This window comes from Microcebus murinus, chromosome 11, assembly GCF_040939455.1.
Source record: "Microcebus murinus isolate Inina chromosome 11, M.murinus_Inina_mat1.0, whole genome shotgun sequence".
NCBI classification, from domain to species: domain Eukaryota; kingdom Metazoa; phylum Chordata; class Mammalia; order Primates; family Cheirogaleidae; genus Microcebus; species Microcebus murinus.
In genome coordinates this window covers 29695115-29716781 of record NC_134114.1, presented here as the reverse complement: position 1 = coordinate 29716781, position 21667 = coordinate 29695115, and the positions used below count along the sequence as shown (strand labels likewise).

The following is a 21667-nucleotide window of genomic DNA, read 5'->3' as shown; positions in this document are numbered from 1 at the left end:
CAAAAAGTATCCAAAAAACTTTGCTCTGCAAAAAGTAGTTATAAAATGGAACAAATGTAATCAATTCAATAAGAAATGCATTTCTCGTTTTAATTTTTTTGTTCTCGAGTGTGTTTTAAGTGCATGTACATGGAGTAGAATTTTTTACTCTCTGGAAACCAATGGTATTTTTCAAAGTATTTATAATGACTTTTTCATATAATTGAGAAAGTTTTATGCTGTGAAATTAATTAACCTGAATTCTCTCTCTCACACACACACATAGATATATATCTAGATATATGTATAATATATTCTCTCTCTCTGTACTTCTCTATATCTACAGACATAATTAACCTGAATTGTCACATATACACACACAGACACAGATATATATCTAGATACATATATATAATATATTCTCTCTCTCTCTGTCCCTCTCTATATCTACAGATATAATTAACCTGAATTCTCTTTCACACACATACACACATATATGTCAGATATATAATATATAATAATATTAATAATAATATATAATATAATAATATTATAATAATATATAATATATAATAATATTATAATAATATATGATAATATATAATAATATTTTTATATATTTATTATTTATATAATATTTTTATACATATTATATATAGATAGATAGATATCTGTGTGTGTGTGTGTGTGTGTGTGTGTGTGTGTGAGAATTCAGGTTAATTATATCTGTAGATATAGAGAGGGACAGCGAGAGAAAGAGAGAGAGAGAGAGAGAGAGAGAGAAACATTTAAAGGAAATCAATTCCTGGCCCTACCAAAGAGCATTTCAACTTTTTATGGTAATCATTCCTTAAAATATTTGTGATTTCTTTAGTTCATATCTTCAGCTTAATTTGCTGCGGAGCAACTGAATACGTACAGAGAGGAAACATTCTTCCTGACTTTATTAACAAGATGTCTAGAAGGAAGAAAAATATCTGCAGATTGGAAAAGCCATTGAACCTAGTTAAGGTCATGGCAGATTTTCTGCCAATACTGTTTCTCAACACCTACTGGTATCAGAAGTATCTTATTAAGATAAATACTCTTTCCATTTGAAGGTGATACCATTCCTCCTATCACTGCAAAGTAAATGAAATGATAATGAGGAACAGATCAGTGACAGAAGAAAGGAAGGGAGGGATAGAGGGAGGAAGAGCCATTTAAATAAAATGATATATATTGCCAAAGCACCCGAAATCCCATAAGATTCTTGATTTCAATCTCCACTTCTTCCTGACAATGGCCAGTAATGTTGATTTGTTTGTTAACAATTTGCTACTCCTTTCATTCATTACACTTGTAGATCTTCAAATAATCACAGTCACTGTTCCACATTTTTTTTCCAGACAACAATAGTTACAATTATGGTCACTGTTTTTTTGAGGAAAATTTAACAGAACCATCCAGGGAGATAAGAACCTCACCCCTTTAAGGAACAGAGAGTGCTTTCAGGAGAAATGTACCCAGAAACCAAGAAAATGTCTTTTATTCTCTCTGAAGCAATCTTTATATTAAAAACATCATTGACGGAGCAGTGGCTCATGCCTACAATCCTAGCGCTCTGGGAGGCCAAGGTGGGAGGATTGCTTGAGCTCAGGAGTTCGAAACCAGGCTAGTTAAGAGGGAGACTCTGTCTATATAAAAAACAGAAAAATTAACCAGGCGTGGTGACGTGCACATATGGTCCCAGCTACTCGGGAGGCTGAGGCAGGAGGATAAGCTTGAGCCCAGGAGTTTGAGATTGCAGTGGTTTATGATCATGCCATTGCACTCTAGCCAGAATGACAGAGCAAGACTCTCTTTCAAAAAATAAAAATCAAACAAAAGAAAATTCTTGAATGCTCATATCAAAATTTAAACTAACAATATTTCAACCATCAATATTCTGTCTTTCATTAGACATGGGAGATGAAGTTTATGATGATGTGGATGCCTCTGATTTCCCTGCTCCGCCAGCAGAGATGAGGTAATTAAAATGATTTGGTTACAATGAAATAATGAAAATTAGATTGCCCAAGAAAATTTAACTGAAATGAAAACACACTGGGGTGTGAGTCTACTGTGTGCAATTATGTTTGCTCTGTCCTCTGTAAAGCTGTGTTTCTTTCTGATCCCAGCTCTAACCCCTCTGCTGGGTTTGTGAGTGGGCAGAGCTGATCCTCCTACCTTTCCCCTAAACCCTCCTCCCTCCTCCCCCATCCTCTCCTTCTTCCTCCCTTCTCCCCTGTTCTGCTCCTCCTCTCCTGATTAACCTCTGCCTAGTGACTCACCAGTGTGTGCGTTCATTTATTCATTCATGCACTGGGAAAATATATTTGACATCCTGATCACAACTGATCTCACTGAGTCATCTGCTCCCTTTATTTTTGCTATTTTCTCCAACCGGTGTTGTCTTGAATATACTTCTTAGCTTACATCTCAGCCTTCACTCATGTTGTTCAAGCCACCTCTGTCCTCTACATGATGTTCTCTTTTATAGAAAAAAAAGATGTTTTTTTAGAAGGGCTTTTAGGTATGTCTCTTTTTCATAAAAGCATCAGAAACTCAAAGGTTCCATTCAAATTAAAAAAAAAAAAAAGTCAACAGTGAATAGTGACATTGTTCGGCTTACCTAAAGTTTCAATTTAATTTTAGGTAAAGTTGCATGAAAATCTGTTTAGATAAGTTAAACAAAAGGAGATCCTATTGAAAATTCTTTTGAAATAGAAAATAACATAAGACACCTTCTCATATACCAATAAATGTGCAATAAATGTGATCTGATACATACTGTATATAAAAGCAAGAACGCTTCCCTACATTTTTCAAGAAAAAAGAAAGATGAATAAAAAGGTCTTGTAGTTGATAAGTTAAAGGATGAAAGTAACATAAATGGAATATCCTAAGCGGTGTCTTCTGAGATGTACTGGTAAAAATGCGTGAATGAACTCCAAAGTATTTATTTTTTACCAACATTGTTAAACTAATTTTATTGAACTAGCAAGAGTTCAAGATCAAAGAATCTGAAGGGAAAATATGCTGTCATTCAAAGATGAAGATCAAGCTCCACAGGCAAAACAAATAAGAAAGGTGAAAAGAGAATCATTCTCCTTTTTCAACTCTCCATGAAACAAAAATCTAATCTTAGTAGTATGTCCAAGTTTTAATATTTCTCACCTTTGGTGTTTCAATCCTTGACAGTTCCTTAATGCATTTTTTCGTTTTATATTACTGTAGAAATGCCACCACATTCCATAAACTGGCTCTCTAGAAATCCAGAGCCACACACTGGCCCTTTTCTTCAAGCAAAATAAACCCCAGCTGATGAAACTTTATTTAATATGGACTGTTTTCTTCCCGATTTCTTATTTTCAGAGTTTAAAACAAGTTTATGTTCTCTAATGTGGCAGTCTATTTTTAAATAAATTTCAATAAACTATTTTGAAAGATAGTTTGTAGGGCATTTTAAACTTTCATGTATGTTCTGATAGCCTCAGAGGGCTAATCTGGGGCAATGATTTCAGCAGTGCCCAGACTACCATGGGGGGGGCGGGGCTGGGCACAGATGCAGATCCTCAGACAGGACACTGTGCCAGTTCTTCTCACAGTGAACCAGCTAAATGCTAAGATTTAAAAATTAAGAATCTAACATTTTAAATAAATTGGCTACAAACAAAACTTTATCTTAAATAATCTAAATAAAAATTATCAGTGTGCAAAATGTTTCATGATTCACGCATAACCTAATTTTAAAATTCCCTTCTGAAGAGATTCACAGCCCTTCCCTAACATCCATACTTAACCCTAGTGAATAGCTCTCAACCTTGGATTTAAATTAATATCACTTGGGAGCCTTTAAAATATGTATGTTAGTACCTGGACCCCACTCAGACTAAATTAGTATTTTAAATTAATTTAAATTAAATTAGAATTTCCAGGAATCAGGCAAGGGCATGGCATGTTTTGAAAGCTTCCCAAGGTGATCCCATGTATAGCCAGGCTAGAAAGTCACTTCTTAGGCTTACTCACTATATTATGGTTATGACTTCAGTCTGGTTAGTATCTATGAGATATAGTGAATTTCTATACTTAGATTCTAGGGCTTGTTTTTTTTTTAAATATTAGGTCTGTTAATTGATCAAAATACTTAGGATATGTTTCTTCTTCTTTCTCACACTCTCTGTCTTTCACATATACACCCACAAAAGGACAATTGATAAAATGATCAAGGTAAAGATTGAATATTAGCCATCCTCTTTAAGAAGCTCCTTCTTACAATATCTAAAATCTAAACTTTTACCTAAAATTTTTTCATTAACCTGTACTCTGGCTCCATTTTAAGTAGATGTGAAAAAATTAGCACGTAAACTTTGTAAAGCCATAAAAATCAGTTTTTAGAAAGTGTTCTTTTTAAAAAAGCCTTTTCTATGACATTGGTTAATCCATTTAATTATCTGGGAAAGGCTGAAAATATAGAGAGGTTGAAGAATAGGTTGAATCATATAAAACCCTGATATGCAACCTGATATGCAACCCTGTTTAAATTATAACTCAGTGATTTTATTTGACTCAGTGAAGTAGAGAATCTCTCACTTCCATTCTAACTCTCATAATCTGTATTCTCTTGAAGATTCCATTAAGCATTATGAAATGTCATCATTTATTACAATAGGTAGTACTGGATTTCTAAGAAAAATAATTAATTGAAAACAAAATTTAGCAAAAATTTAATATTATGAATTAAATCTCTCTTATACACTATTCTTTTTATATTTTCTAAACAAAATGTTGTTTTTATGTGTGTTCTGCCATTCTAGTCAAGGAATCAATATTGGAAAGGCTAAGACAGAAGAAAAAGACCCTAAGAAGCTAAAAAAGCAAGAAAAAGAAGAAAAAGACTTCAGGAAAAAATTTAAAGTATGTCATATTTAAATATTAAACAAAGTTCAAAGTACTAATGCAAAAACCCATGATTTTTAAGTTCCAAAAGGCACACTTTAAAATTGTAATAATCGACATTACAGTTAGCCATCATAACTCCTTTATTTTATACAAAATTTTTTTTACATTTAAATTTATTCCTATAAGAGATTAAACAAGCTGTAATAAATGCACAAATACATACTGTGATAATCGTCTAAATTGTCCTTTGAACCTTGATAAAAAGGTACTAAAAATAGTTGTTACATTAGATTTGTGAGGTTATGAGTGGTTTGCCCCCAGAAATTTTCTTAAATGTTCTTACTTATCTTTTGAAAACACTGAACTATTTAGCAAAGACTTTAATAATAAAACTGTCAATAAATGAGTTACTATAATAATAATACACATCAAGCAATGATTTAAATGTTCTGCTTTCTTTTTATAGTATGATGGTGAAATTAGAGTCCTTTATTCAACCCAAGTGGCTGCCTCTTTAACTTCTAAAAAGTGGGGGACCAGAGATCTACAGATAAAACCTGGAGAATCTCTTGAAGTTATACAAAACACAGATGATACCAAAGTTCTCTGCAGAAACGAAGAAGGAAAATGTAAGTCATTGCTTAACGCTGCATGTATGCAGCACTGGAGAATTTAACAACCAAACAAGTTGTAGTGACCACCCTGTTTTCCCCTGTAGTGACCAACTCCTTTTACTCCATGCCTTGTGAGTTATAGAAAGCATTAAGAAACTGGAGTTTTTGTTGTGCTGTATTTTATTTCATTCTCTTTTCATTTACCACCATTGTGTATATGCCCTCTAATATCAAAGGTAATGCCAAATTAGTGCTTCTCAAAATACGGTCCTTGTGTGTGTATTAAAATTTCAGTTGCCTGGACCCACTTTTGACTTGCTGAATCATGAGCTCTGGGAATTAGATGACATCTGTGACCATAATTTCTTCCCTAGCTTGTTCATGTGTACACTAACATGAGAACCAGTGTGCTAAAATAGTGAGTGGCTCTTGCTCTGGCGTGATTTTAAAATTATGTAGAATTTAAAATTATGTAGAATTCTAGGTATTTCACATCTAGAATTTTCAGCTTTCCTACCTTGCAAATTCACTTGATTTTATTTCCTCTTTGGACACACTCAGTGCAACATACTATTCCAAATAAATATAAAAGAGTCTCTGTCCTCTTTGAGTTTATCAGCTATTAAAGCTGACAGAGGGAAATATTTTTGTCAAATTTCAAAAAGAAGCTTATTGGAAGCCCAGGGTAGAGTAATTCAAAATTATGTTGTCTTATATTTGAAACTGGGTAGCCAGCACAGCTGCCCCATATCAGCTTGGTTCATCTGCATGGAAAACATGGACTTGGAGTTTAATGTTAATAGGAGGAAGGTGACTCAGGGACAGGAACTGAAATGGAGTTTCAAGAATAAAACACAGTGACTCAAGGGTGGAGGAAATGGATATAAAGGTATGTGTGGTTGGCTTTTTGAAGGAAAAGATGGAATGTGAGTACAAAAGATAAAGAGCAGGGACAGTGTAATCTTAATAGTTGAACCTTACTGGAGATAATGTATAGAAAGAGCCCCAGGAGACAGGGAAACTCCCATTCAGACTCACATTTGTGGGGATCTACCCTAAGGAAAACAGCTTTAAATGCAAAAAAAAAAACTATATGCATTAAAAGGTCATCAAAAATATTAGAAAGTTCAAAGATTTTTAAATAATTAAATATTATGATGAATATACTCAATTGAATATTTTAATGATTATGATAATTGATAAATTTCTCATGACATAATAGTTTGAGAGATAAGAAGGTTACTTATTAATAATTTGGGGCAGGATTTACAGCCATGTTGAAAAATCATGCAAATAAAAGAAATTAAACAAAAAGAAATTATGCCAAAATATTAATTGTGGCTGAATAAGGGGATGAGTCTAAATGATGTTTTCTTTCCTCTACTTTCCAAATGCTTTCACATTTTTCACAACAGAGAATTGTCCTAGTATTTGTCCTGTAGACCTCTCTCCAAGGTACAAGCACATCTTGTCCTTGGTATGGCAGAAGAAAATCTCGTTATGGTGACCTAAGCTCCTCTGCTTAGCAACAAATACGGTCTAAAGCATGCAAGTCCAACTTACACGTCAGTGGGGATCTGGTTGAAAATGCAGATTCTAATTCAGTAGGTCTAAAGTGAGGTCTGATGTTCTTTTTTTTTTTTTTTTACTTTATTTCCCACCTTGCCTTTATAAAAATGGCATGATATTCTGCATTTTATCAAGCTCCCAGGTAATTGATGGTGCTATTCCTGAATAACAAGGATATAGATGACCTCATCGACAAACATGTATGGGTCTAAACAAGAAGGAGTAGATATAGCACCAGTAAGAGAAATTTAAAGAGATTTCTGTCTTCCTAGAAATCAGGGGACCTTAAGAATGAGGAAAGGCAAGGCCTGGCACTGTGGTTCATGCCTGTAATCCTAGCACTCTGGGAGGCTGAGGCAGGAGGATCGCTTGAGGTCAAGAATTAGGTTCAGCCTGAGCAAGAGTAGGACCCCCATCTCTATAAAAAATAGAAAAAATTAGCTCTGTGTAGTGGTGTAGACCTGTAATCCCAGCTACTTGGGAGGCTGAGGCAGGAGGATTGCTTGAGCCCAGGAGTTGGAGGCTGCAGTGAGCTATGATGATGATGCACTCTATCCAGGGCAACACAGTGAAACTCCATCTCAAAAAAAAGAAAAAGAGTAGCTGAAAAAAAAATGAGGAAAAGCAGCAGCCATTCAGGGATATTTTTATAATCTACTATTGTTTCCTATTTGAACATCAATAATTCTAAGTACTATTATTGCAAATAATGAAGGGCTCCTGACCTCTTAGAATTCATCGTCTTTTAAAAATGAGAAGTGGAAACGTTTAATAAACTTCTGGTAGATTACAGCCAGGAGTTTCATGTTAACCCTGTAATTATCTCTTTTTTTTTTTTTTCCTGGTGCAGTACCAATGCACTTTACAATTTCCAAGTTCAATGATAACTACTTCAGTTCTCAGGTGGTTTGGGGTCCATCTCACATAGGTTGGAAACCAGATGATTGTATCGGTAGCACTTATATACCTGTTGCTTTTTACATAACAATTTTCTTTGGGCAGAATTTTGTCTTCCTTTGGCATCCCCATTTGGAAAGTGATTCTGGGAAACACCAGTAAGTGGGTAGAGAAGTAAGACAGGGAAAGGAACACAGCCTTGTTGTTCAAGAAAGTTACCACTTGGATAACTGAAGCTTAATTGAAGCTGGGGAACTTTGAGTGTCAGTGTTATCCCATCCAGTGGGAAACAAATTGGGGTATTGATACTCCAACTCCTGTTCTCTAGGAGTTGAAGCCTATTCATGGGCAGGGAGGGAGTAATTCATGTGCTGGGCAAGCTGACAAAGAGTTCTGGAAGCCAGAGAAAAAGCCGTCAGTAAAAAAAATGTAAATGCCAGTGTCATCAGCTGGATCTGTGAGCACTCAAACGGTAAGGGTTAGGACCTAAGGGAGGGGTGCTAGGAGCATCTGCTACTGCCTCTCAGGTTAAGAATTATTCCAAGATTTAGTTGCCATACCTGCTGTTTATTCCTTCTTTGCACTGGATTCTTGACATTCTTAATTTTTTCACATTTCGAATCCATTCTTCACACACCTCTGTAGAATTTGGGATGATTGTTGTGTGGATTTAACACACAATTGCCCTGGATACTTGCAATAGCCTTTCAAATGATGTGTCTGTCTTCACCCTTACCCTCAGCCAATCCACTCACCACAATGTTACCACAGTATTATTTTTAAAAATGAAGTCTTTAAGCTAGCACATAGAACCCTTTATGACTCACCCTCACCAACTGCTGCTTCCCATCTATTATACAGTTGACACTCCAGAAATACAAACAACTTACTTGTCAGTCCCTGAATAAACTATGCTGTTTCATCTACTATGCTATTTTATTCAACTTGGAATGCCCATGATTGTCAATTAAAAACAACTCAGTTGTCATGTAAAATTACAGGCATCCCCACTGTCTACCCCATCACAATTAATCTCTCCCCAATTCCATGATACTTCTTTTGCTGCTGTAATTGCCATCGTTCAATAAAATGTTCTCAACATTGTATTGCCAACATATTGCACAGTGCCTTGCACCTTGTCTGGGGCTTGCTGGATGGAATGTAACAATTTGGAAACTGGAGTTGTATAGCCAGATGCAAGTCTGATATATAGATACTCACAGGAAGAAGTCTGTTGAAAAGTTTAACTATTTAGAATATAGTTCTCTCTCTTAGCTTTAGTAATGTTATTTGCTTGTTATATATCACTGGAGAGCCTCTAAATCTTTCAGTTCTCTATTTCAGCATCTTCTGATTAGTAGCAATGGCATTTGCAATCCAGCACCGTGGTGATGCTAATATTATCTTTACTCTTCATTTTTCTTTAATCCATCAAAGAAAAAAAAGCATAGCTTACCTCAACTTAAAGTTTGTAATGGTAGAAATTAAAAGCTAAGGCATAAACAACAATCCCTCATCGTTGTGGAGTGGAGCACAAGCCACTTTACAGACATTATCATATTCGATCAGGTCTTACCCACTGATCTGTAGAAGCGTGTACTATGTAAGTGTTGAGATCTTAAATATATATTTCTGGCACATTCCCAAATGTTTAGGATTTCTCACTAATATTTCCACATATTCCACAACTCGATGTCTTATAAGCTGTGAGTTTTCCCACCTTCTGTCGCTGGAGAAAAATTTTCTACAAAAAATGTGGAATGAGACAAGAGCTGATTTATCTGTGGCCAAAATGTTCTCCATTTCCTTTTGACATCAAAGAAAGAGGGATTTTAAAGGTACTTTACGTCCTTCCAAATCCAGTTGATCATTTCTTTACTTAAGTAATTTTTTTTCAATTCTTAAACAATACATCTCACTGATGAAAAATTTTTTAAATTTAGAAATTGCAAAAGTCATTCAGATATAAAGCCCCAGAAACAACTATAAAGAGACAGGCTGTGCGCAGTGGCTCACGCCTGTAATCTTAGCACTCTGGGAGGCCGAGGCGGTAGGATCCCTCAAGGTTAGGAGTTAGAAACCAGCCTGAGCAAGCATGAGACACCGACTCTACTAAAAATAGAAGGAAATTAATTGGCCAACTAAAATATATACAAAAAGTTAACCAAGCATAGTGGTGCATGCCTGTAGTCCCAGCTACTCGGGAGGCTGAGGCAGAAGGATCACTTGAGCCCAGGAGTTTGCCTAGGAGTTTGAGGTTGCTGTGAGTTAGGCTTACGCCATGGCACTCTAGCTTGGGCATCAGAGTGAGACTCTGTTTCAAAAAAAAAAAAAAAGACAGAAAAGAGGAGGAAGAATATTTTTGTAAAACTAATGTAATGATTTGTACTCAGTATTATACACCACATTTTGTGTTTTTTTTTTATCACATTATGAGCATTTTCCCTTGAAGCTGGACATTGTTCCACTTGCTTGGGTAAATCTATGCAATATGATTTTATTGTTTTTAAACTGCAAAAGGCCAAATAGAGTCAGTTTAACTTTATTTCTGGAATTACCTACAACGAATGAAATAATGATGAAATATTCTATTGTCATTTTTATTAGGAAAAGAATTGAAAATATCAGATGAAGATAATTTCCATTTTTCCCAAAGATGATTTTTTATTTTTTTCGGTAACATTATATTCACAATACCCTTCTCAAAGGCGAATCATTAGTTCTGAGACACATCTGCACTACAGCAAGCAAACATTTGGGGGAGAAATTAACTGGTACATATGGGGGGTGGGCGTCACTTTCCTAACTAACTCTACCCCACCACATATTTCAAAACATTTGTTTCAAGCCACTGTGTTCTGCTCTATGAATGTGAGATTTCCAAATAATAATTTCTTGTGGTATGTGAAAATCCCTGGCGTGCCAGAACTCACAATATTACAGGGCTCACTAAACATAGCAGCCTAGCATTGTACATGGCACAAAACATGCTTTGTTCGTTTGTTTCATGTTTGTATTTTTCACTAACATTCCCTATGATGAATGTACATATAACATGTGAGCAAAGAAAATATTTTCCTACTGCAAAAAAAAAAATTGTTTCTAAGAACTATAATGGAGAAATTATATTAAAATTTATGGTAAGTCATTTGTTTTGACAGTGTCATGAATCAGGCTTTTAATAGATGAAGTTTTAGCAAAGATTCCTAATGGTATTAGACAGCAAAATCTATGCTGTATTAAAATTCATTCACTCTGTAAAAAAGCTATCTAATAGTGATTTATGGCTAACAAGCCCCATGTTATCACATCATTTCTGGAAACATCTCAGCAGCACCGTACCGTCCACACCCCACCTCCTTAGCACAATTTTCTTAAACAACATCCACAATCATTAATGTTTATGTATCTCACACAAACACATAACAACAACAGAGTGTTCAACAAAAGAAAAAGCTGTTCCTTAGAACTCTTGAACAGGCAAGATATAAGAGGGAATGGAATAAGGGTTTGAGAATCTAAGCAAATATACTTTTTAGAGTTAATTTGTAAAGTTGAGGTAATTATACTGTATATCATGAATGATTGACTTTGGTTATATAAAGTACTGTTTTAGAGTTCTTCAGAAATAGTGTTTCATTTAGATCTACACAATTTTAGCATGATTGAATTTTTATAAGTACATTATCTATAAGCATAAGAAAATAAAAATCATTAATTTCTAAAAAAAAAAAACAAGGTGATTACAGTCTCTTTGTTTTGAACTTCATTTCTCATAATTTCCTAGAGGATTTTTTTGTTTTTGTTTTTGTTTTTGTTCTAAAAAAAGCCAGAGATATATTTGATGCTACAATAATTCTAGTCTCTGGCAACTGTTTTTGTTTTGTTTTGTTGATTTTCTTAAATTTTTCTTTTTTGTGTAGACAGGATCTTGCTGTGTTGCCTAGGCTGGCCTCAAGCAGTCCTCCCACCTCTGCTTCCTACAGTGCTGGGATGAGCACTACAAGTGTGAGCCACTGCACCTGGTCAACAGTATAAAATTTGTTATACATTTTTGTTTTCTATCTTCCAATTTTAGTTCAAAGACTTTACATATTCGTAACAATTTACATGAGATTGACTTCAATGTCAAATGCTTCAGTTCATACACATCCTTTTTAAATTATTAATCTAAACATGAATATCGGAACATGGAAACATTTACTATTATGCTGTTCTTTTTCCAATTTGTTTTAAGAAAAAAATCCAAAATGAAAGCAGAACCACCAATTTTAACTGATAAAAAAGTCTGTACTATCTGTAGAGAAGTGTTCAAATTTCATTTTAGCCCCAAATATAGGTTCAGATAAAGAGATTTCAGGGGACCCTGATACAAAATCCACAATCTTTCTAAAACCTTGTTATTTTCACATATTTTTCTCTTTTGAGAGACACATGTAAAATTAAATGTGTTAGACATGAGCCTTCCCCCCTTTAGAAATTATGTTAAATTATGATGTATACCTTAACTTAAAAAAATTCTATTAACATGAATTATAATATCAAAACCTACCCAGGAGTCATAGATATTAATTGTAGATGTTCTTCCATTAGTCATTTTTGCTACTTTTGCTCTAATTGAAATAAAAAGGAAGACATAACATGCTCTAATTTTTTATGCTATAAATAAAATATATTACTTTTTATACTTTTATCATTTTTATACATGCTATATTACTTCCATATTGTAAGAATTCAAAGATAACTTTGATTATTTCTTTTCCAAAAATGATGTTTACAAATAGTTTTCATTAAAAAGTAGTAAACTTTTTGATAAATTATTTTGGTGGAGTTTTTTTACACTGAACTACTTTAAGGGAAAGTTCATTTTCCTAAATTTTCATCTATAATTTCAATTGTATAATCCTAACTTTTAAAAAACTTTTTTTCATATTTAATCAATGGCAATATGACAGCAATACATTTAAGTAAGTTTATCACTTGTATGAATCTATGCTTATGGACTTCCTCTTCATAATTTTTTAACATATTTACTCTGATTTAGAACCCTAATTGGGTCTAAAGTGGACTAAGATCAGTAGATGGATTCAGTGAGAGAAATTATTTAGAGACTATTGAAGAGGCAATAAATGGTACTAATCTCTAGCATACAAGAGATTTTAAATGCTAACACAAAACTAACAATCTCAAAGGTTAGTAATATTAATTAGATGTCAGCAGACATTTTTTCAAGAAAGATAGTTCATATTTTTCCTTAGGAAAATATTTGCACAATGAGGGGCAAATATAAGATGCTCAAAAACAACAATTTAAAAAAAAATCTTAGCTTTCTTGCACAAAATATGCAAAATATGGTTTATTTTCTATTTAACCAAGGCATCACAGAATCTCTGGTATGTGTTCTTCTAATAATATTTTTGTTGTATGAATGATGAAATGCAAATGCTGACACACTCTTTCAAATGGCAAAAACAGAGGAACTTCTTCTATACTGAGTACCAGAAACTTTAGTATGCATTTTGAGACTTTAGAATGCACTCTCCCCCCAGTAGTCATTAGCTCATGGGCATCTAAAAGGGGAATTGAAAACAGTTCTGACTCTGCCTAATATAATGAAATTTGAAAAGGTAAGTTTTAGATCTGGTGGTATTTAAAATACTTCCCAATAAACTACTTTTGCAATCTAGGCTGACTAACTTCTTCCTAAAACTGGATTACATGGGTAATATCTTGAAGACATAGATTAAAATTTGAAGGTCTGTGCTATGCCCTGTAGTAGCTTAGAAAAAATATAAAGATTTTTTTTTTGCTTATTTAAAGAGAAAAAGAGCAAAGATTATAAATGGAGGAAAAATAAGACAAGTCAGAGAGAGAAAGTTGGGAAGAAAAGAAGAAGAAAGGGAGGAGAGAAAAATAGACACAAGAAAAATGGTCATATTCAGAGATAGATATAATTATTCAACATTATGTTTTATTATATTATAATGATTATTCTCTTGTGTTTCAATTTCCTAAAACAAATATTAAAGATTTTTCAAGTTTGTACTATTAATAAAATGTGTTTTATTTCTCCTTCATAGATGGTTATGTCCTTCGGAGCTGTCTGGTAAACGAGTAAGTCCATTTTCTTTTACTACTATACTTGTGAAAAACATTGTGTGCTTTTCTTTAAAAAAAAAAAAGATTGCTAATATCATTTAAATAATGTGACCATGGCTCAAGGTCAGGAGTTCGAAGCCAGCCTGAGCAAGAGCGAGACCCCGTCTCTGCTGTGAATGGAAAGAAATTAATTGGCCAACTGATATATATATATAAAGAATTGTCCGGGCATGGTGGCGCATGCCTGTAGCCCCGGCTACTCGGGAGGCTGAGGCGGAGGGATTGCTCGGCCCGGGGGTTTGGGGTTGCTGTGAGCTGGGCTGACGCCACGGCACTCACTCTGGCCTGGACAACAAAGCGAGACTCTGTCTCAAAAAAAAAAAAAAAAAAAGAGTCTTTTTTGGCTTTGGAGCTAGAGGAGAATAGACCTTATCTTTGGGCTAAGAAAGCTTGAAGGATGCGATTTGTGGTTTCCTGTGGCACCAATGTTCCCGGCTACATAAAGAAAACTTGCAGAAGGATTGCATCAAGGCAGAGATAAGCAGGGGTAAAAGGTAAATGGGGAAAAAGGTTTGAAGTTATTGTTTGGGTTCCTGGATCCAGGAGTGCCTAAGTTTAGATCTACTCTTGGACTTCCAATTATTAGTCAATGAGTCCCCTCTTTTCTTTTTTTCTTTTTTTTTTTTTGAGTTAGAGTCTCTCTCTGTTGTCTGGGCTAGAGTGCTGTGGCAGTTGGCCTGGCTCGCAGCGGCCTCGAGCTCCTGGGCTCGAGCTGTCCTGCTGCCTCAGCCTCCCGAGTGGCTGGGACTGCAGGCATGCGCCACCATGCCCGGCTAATTTTTTCTGTATATTTTTAGTTGGCCAATTGGTTTCTTTGTATTTGTGGTGGAGGCGGGGTCTCGCTCTTGCTCGGGTTGGTCTTGAACTCCTGACCTCGAGCAATCTGCCCGCCTCGGCCTCCCAGAGTGCCAGGATTACAGGCGAAAGCCACCACGCCCGCCGAGTCCCCTCTTTTCTTAAACTAATTTGGATGGTCTATTTGACTGTTAGAAACCCAAATGTTGCACTAGACTACAACAAGACTCCACCTACTAATTAATGAGGAAAAACACAAACAAATCAATAAGCATGTGATTAGAAACTCAATGAAGGAACACCAGTGGAGGTTCATTCTGGAACTCCTATCTGGGGATCCAAGCCTCTCAGTGGGCAGGACCTGGTACAGCTCCTCCTGAGGCCTCCCTACTGCTAGGACAGCTAGCATCCAGCAACTATCCGGGTGTGCAGACGGTTTTTCCTGGGGTCACTTCTACCTTATTACATGACCTCTTGTTTAGTTGTCTGAAATAATCTTACTAAAAGAGTTAGAAAAGATGAGAAATCACGAATCATATATTGTTTCTGAAATATTAAGGAACTGAGAAAAGCTTTAAAAAAAAAAAATAAATAAATAAATAAATAAATAATGTGACCTATTGAGCTATCATGAATAAGTTTAAAAACAATATGCTATACTAATGTCAACATGGCATAATAAAGTTAAGGTTTTTAGAAAGTGCTACTCTTTTAAATAGGCAAAAGCCCATCTCATTCGTGATTATACAGTTCATGGTTCATAGTTTTATATATTCTCTGTGCTCTCAGCAAACACTGCAGACAGACCCAAACCACTAACCTTTTCATTAATACTTTGTATTTCTCTTGCTCATGCACTTGGTTGAATTGAATGAATTCATGACCAGTTAGTGTCTACACAGTAGGTACTGATGTCACCTGTTAACAGTTTATAGTTTATCCCCTGACTGAGGGCTTTTCTTCACTCACACTAGGCATAGTAGAGTATTATGTTGCCTTTTTTGGAAGCATGCCAGAGAAAAGATAGTGGTCAATGATTCTTTCATTCTTATGAACAAGACATTGTCACAGTCTGTCACAGTCTGGTACTAGTGTGCCTTTGGAGTCCCCCAAAACATTATAAGATTCTGTCCCAAGTAAGCCAGTGCAAAAACTAAACTTCATTATCAGGTTATGTCATAGACCAGTGCAAAGATTTACAGAATTCAGCACAATGAAACAATCCAGGAGGATTGACAACCTGTATCCATAAACAACCTGACACCAATCAGAAAGAGACAAAGCGATGTGAAGCAAACTGTAATCGTAGAGAGACAAAAGAAAAACAATCATAATGCCTTTGTTTTCCTCAGGGCATTAATCATGGGACTTTTCAATAGCTTTTGTCCCATGAAAGATATACATTTTCAGGAAAGAATGTATGGCAAGTAATAGGACAACATCTTCATCAGTGATTATTACAGGCTGATTAAGGGAGAATTGAGAAAGTATATTCTCTAAGTAATTATTGGTTCACCACTTATTGAATACTTAATACATGTTTTTTGAATGAACAACAGGAAAATCTGTCCTCTTTGCATGTGTATCAGATTTGCATTAGCCAAACCCTCCCTCAATCTCAGAGAAAGGATCGGAACAGAAGACGGAGGCAACTCATAGCATCTGCCGTAGTTGGCAGCATTTGGAAGGGCCTCCTGCTGCTTCTATGGTAGAGCACAGAGATAGTACAGCAAAGAGTGGCTCTGGTTGAAGTGACAAAGCCAGCTTACATTTCTGAACGTTGGAAGTGCGTCCCGCATTTCAAGGCTATGTTAATATTTGTAATACTTTCTATTTGTATTACTCATATATCTCTTTCCCATTAGATTATAAGGTACTTAAAAATCAAAGTTTGTGTCTTACTCATATTTCTGTCTCCTGGTAGATAGAAGGGACTCAATATGTTTGTTGAATAGCGTATTTCACAAAGATTCAGGGCCAGGCGAAGCCTAAAATGCGTGTAAGTAGCCAAACTACTGTCATGGATGCTGACTATAATCATAAGTAACATTTTTAGACTCATGTAACAATCACCATAATAACCATATGTTGGCTACTTATTCTATAAATAATATTTATGTATGTTATAATATTTAAAATTATAATTAGAAACGTGAAAATAATGCAGACATTTCCTATGCCAAATATTATTGTACTTCATTCAACATTGGAGACTCAAGTGAAAGTATGAATCTGATGTTAATAGACCTAAAAATCCATTACAGTTTTAAATTAAGGTCCCCACACCATGAGTGTTGTTCAGCCCATTCGGTTCAACAAACATTTCTTACAAAGATAAGTGAGGCATAGTCTGTGCTCAAGGCATGTGTTAATTATTCTATGTGTAGACTAAAACAGAAGATTAGATTAAACCAATGAAAGAAAGAAGGGATGATGAATATGACATTTTTTCCATATATATATATTTTTTTTTTTTTTTTTGAGAGAGAGAGTCTCACTTTATTGCCCAGGCTAGAGTGAGTGCTGTGGCGTCAGCCTAGCTCACAGCAACCTCAAACTCCTGGGCTCAAGTGATCCTGCTGCCTCAGCCTCCAGAGTAGCTGGGACTATAGGAATGTGCCACCATGCCCTGCTAATTTCTTTTTTTTGCATATATATTTTTAGGTAGCCACTTAATTTCTATTTATAGTAGAGATGGGGTCTCGCTCTTGCTCAGGCTGGTTTTGAACTCCTGACCTCGAGCAATCCGCCCGCCTGGGCCTCCCGGAGTGCTAGGATGACAGGTGTGAGCCACTGCGCCCGGCCTTTTTTCCATTTATAAATGCATAATTGTTTTAAAGCTTTAATTGTGTTATATAAATTCATACTATTACCTTTTTCTTCTATATATTGCTTTAATATTAAGAAGACTTTTTAAATATATATATATATTTTCTACATTTACAGTGATGGAGATGATGGAGAGATCTATGATGATATTGCTGATGGTAAGTCTCACACAGCACCACCATGGTGAATAGTAACAGTGAATTTACTATTTTTACAAATACTAAAAATAGCTTATTGAGTTAATTAGAGCCTTCCAATCTGATCAGAATGTGAATCACTGAAAATATTAGAAAAGGTAAATGACTTGGCATAATGGGGAGAAAAGAAAAACACATTTCACACAGGACTGGAAATCAAGAAATAAACCTTTTACTTACTTTGAAAACAGAAGTGTAAAAATATTTGGTAAATTTTTCATTGTACTATGAATCTTCAGAATTTCTTTTATCCAAATAAATTTGCATACTTGGCCAATAAACAGATATTAATTTCATAACCAATAATACTAGTAGTCTCTAAACATCATATATATATAATTATCTGAAATTTTATGTAACTGAAATGGAGCGTAACACTAATCATGTTGCCCTTTAATCTTTTAAATTCATGATTCTTGTTGATATTTAATATTTTCAACCCTCTACAGAATGACTACGAAAAAGTACATCTGATTAAGTGCCAGATTAAAATAAAATAATCTGGAGTTTCATTTGGATAGAGAATAAATCCGTCCAGAAATTTTGTTGGAATTGTATATTAAACAATGGAAGTTAAATATATAGCTTTCCATTTAACTCATTTTTTTATAAAATGAGCCACTTCAACTGTTTTTAATCCCAAATCAGGAGAGTATGAATCACCCATATTTCCAACCTTGGAAGACTTAAAAAGTATGTTGTATATATCTATATTTAAATTTGTATTTTTTTTCTTTCAGGTTGCATCTATGACAATGACTAGCACTCAGCTTTGGTCATTCTGCTGTGTTCCTTAGGTGCCAATGTGAAGTCTGGGTTTTAATTGGCATGTTATTGGGTATCATAGAAAATGAATGCACAAAACTACTTATACCATTTGTTATGAAATTCTGATTATCTTTGTAAAGTTTTGAAATTTTGAACATAGAAAATGATCTCTCTGCTTAATCAGTATCTCAGAAGATATATTAGCAAGATACAAGAATTATTAAAATTCCATTTCAGCTTTGGCTACAATTATGAAGATATCTCTTTTAGACCATCTATAGACAATCCCCCCTACTCATAAAAATAAAACAAAAACAGAAAAGAAAAAGGAAAATTATTCAAGAAGAAATGATTATCCTGTCTGAAAAAACACAAGGAAGAAGAACATAAGGAAGGGAATTTTAAAACATTCTACGAAAAGGAAAACTATTGTTTACACTTCTACTTATGATTATATCTTATATTCTCTATGCAAATTATCTATTTTTAAAACAAGGCAGTGCTGTCTTATCTCCTGCTGGTGGCCTATATGTTTTCAAAAATTACAGTAGTAGCACAACTTCTGTATAAATTTTGTCTCTATTTGTTAATTGTGTATATATGTTAATTATTTGATAAGAATGTTATGCATTTAGTATGGACATCTAAGAGTAAACTGTAGAAGAGTCTAAAATACCTTTTCTTTTTGCAGATTCATTTGCTAACAGTTTAGGTCTGTACTGTTTGAAGTACTATTATATTAGCTAGAGTAGTTCTGAATGAGGATAACCCTAAAGGTATGAAGAATGGAAGAATGAACCTTGAAACTAAATAGAATTTTATGGCACCTCTTACAATGAAGATGCTTTTAAAATTTTTGTTTTTGTGTTCACTTAACTCTACAGAACTTTTTTTAACCACTTTACTGGAAAGTTGGCCAGCAGAGGGAGTACAAAGTAATAAACCCTAGTGTTTGGGCTGGGCTATTGACTCATTTCCAAAGCAACCCAAAAACAAAATGTGAAGCATTTGGGTTTCAAATGCTAAGAACACTAAACACTATGATAAAAAATGAAAAACATCCTAGAAAATAACGTATTAAGTAATTTTTTTTTACAACTTCTAAAGTACAAAATAAGCAGATCCTAATGCTGGCTCCTGCTAATGAACCATAATGTGATATTGAATAAATTATTTATCCTCTCAGTTTCCTCATCTGTAAATTACAGGATTAGACTAAATTTTTCCAGACTCTTTCACTACCAATTACCTCAGGCTTGTATAATCCTCCTACTCCAGTCCAATGTTTCAGAAGCTTTTGTCTATTTTTAAAAACTCTTTGATTAAATATTGATTAATACATCATTCATATTTTAATACTGCAAAAGCACATTGGAGCTTCTGAAGTGGCCCTACCGAATTGAAATAATTTCACATAACTGAGGGAACTCAAAACTTTCACAGGGATGAAGTGGGATTTCCATTAGGTGCTTTGAAATTTGAAAATAAATCATCACCTTCCACTGCTAAATATATAGATTCTGGGGTCTGAGTCCCCCAGATTAGAAGCTACTGCTCTCGAAGATTCCCTCCAGTTATGAAATACTTTTATGTCTACTTTTAAAAAAGGGTTGACCAGTGTATGCCCATGTGATGAATTTCTTTTAATACTAGATAAAATTACCTGGTTCAAAAGTGAACTTTGTTTGTTCAATTTGGTAGCAAATATACGATAATACACAGACAGGATAGTTTCAGTAATTCTTTTTTCTAACCAAGAATAGCATAAATTCAATACAATGTCAGTTTTTAAAATTCCAAGTTTGATCAAGAGAATATTTCAGAGTTGTGGTTTATATACCAAGAAACAGACACATACACACCTATGGAAGATTCACATAGTAGATAATGATTTTAATATAAAAGATATATTTGAAACATTAATTTTAATGTTCTAAATATTATTTCTGTTATAATTTTATGTGTGGAAGTTTGTCATGTGAGATGAGCTACAAATAAATAATACTTTCAGCTGAAACCTTGCCTCCTATTTCATTAAAACAATTAAGGCCATCAGCCTTTCTCTCCCTTAACTTGATCCTACCTACATCTACAAAAGAGTCTAGAACCCATCCTTACCTCTTTTTGCTCAGCCTCAGAAGTTGGGGTATCTCTTGTTTAAAAGCAAACCTTCCAGCAATGCTTCTGGTAATTTGCCTCCTATTTGGTGTTAGAAATTGAGATAACCAAGTGCATTCCCTTCAACTCCCTACAATCCTCAACCTTTGTGAGTGATGGACAAAATGTATTTAGTGTTTATGACAGCCAGATTTCATCTCTCTCAGTAGTACCAAAGTCCATCAAGGAGTCTACTAGGATTATGATCATAAAAAATTAATGTTGCGGAGGCCGAGGCGGGCGGATTGCTCAAGGTCAGGAGTTTGAAACCAGCCTGAGCAAGAGCGAGACCCCGTCTCTACTACATATAGAAAGAAATTAATTGGCCAACTAATATATATATAGAAAAAAAATTAGCCAGGCATGGTGGCACATGTCTGTAGTCCCAGCTACTTGGGAGGCTGAGGCAGTAGGATCGTTTGAGCCCAGGAGTTTGAGGTTGCTGTGAGCTAGGCTGACGCCATAGCACTCACTTTAGCCTGGGCAACAAACTGAGACTCTGTCCCCAAAAAAAAAAAAAAATTAATGTTGCTGCACACACATTCTTTAACATCAGAGATAATACAAATACCACTGCCTAAAAGTGAATAATCTAAAGTTAAACTATGGTTTGGGACATACCCGGCTGAGAATGATATTCCATAGCTAATGTAGGCTGTTTGTGGCCAGTTTCTTATCAGCAAAGGAGAGTTAAGAAATACCTTCTATGACCACTAACGTCAGCTGTCTCATCTCAGTTCTTGGAAGTAGGTCTTTGAAATATTGCAATAGTTTTCAAAA

The 21667-nt window shown here is 34.7% G+C and overlaps 1 protein-coding gene across 6 annotated transcripts in view; it reads left to right on the top strand.

Moving 5' to 3' along the window:
• FYB1 (FYN binding protein 1) overlaps positions 1-20747 on the top strand; it is a 147388-nt gene extending 126641 nt beyond the window's left edge. For 5 of the 6 annotated variants that reach the window (XM_076007984.1, XM_076007982.1, XM_076007981.1 and 2 more), the window contains 6 exons: positions 1921-1987; positions 4818-4917; positions 5369-5531; positions 14063-14096; positions 17883-17923; positions 18703-20747. In XM_076007984.1, the coding sequence (XP_075864099.1) occupies positions 1921-1987; positions 4818-4917; positions 5369-5531; positions 14063-14096; positions 17883-17923; positions 18703-18725 (428 nt within the window). In that variant the 3' untranslated portion in view covers positions 18726-20747. Of the gene's footprint in view, positions 1-1920; positions 1988-4817; positions 4918-5368; positions 5532-14062; positions 14097-17882; positions 17924-18702 lie in introns of those variants that run through there. The other variant, XM_076007985.1, reaches the window with a different exon arrangement.
• Positions 20748-21667: the final 920 nt, after the last annotated feature.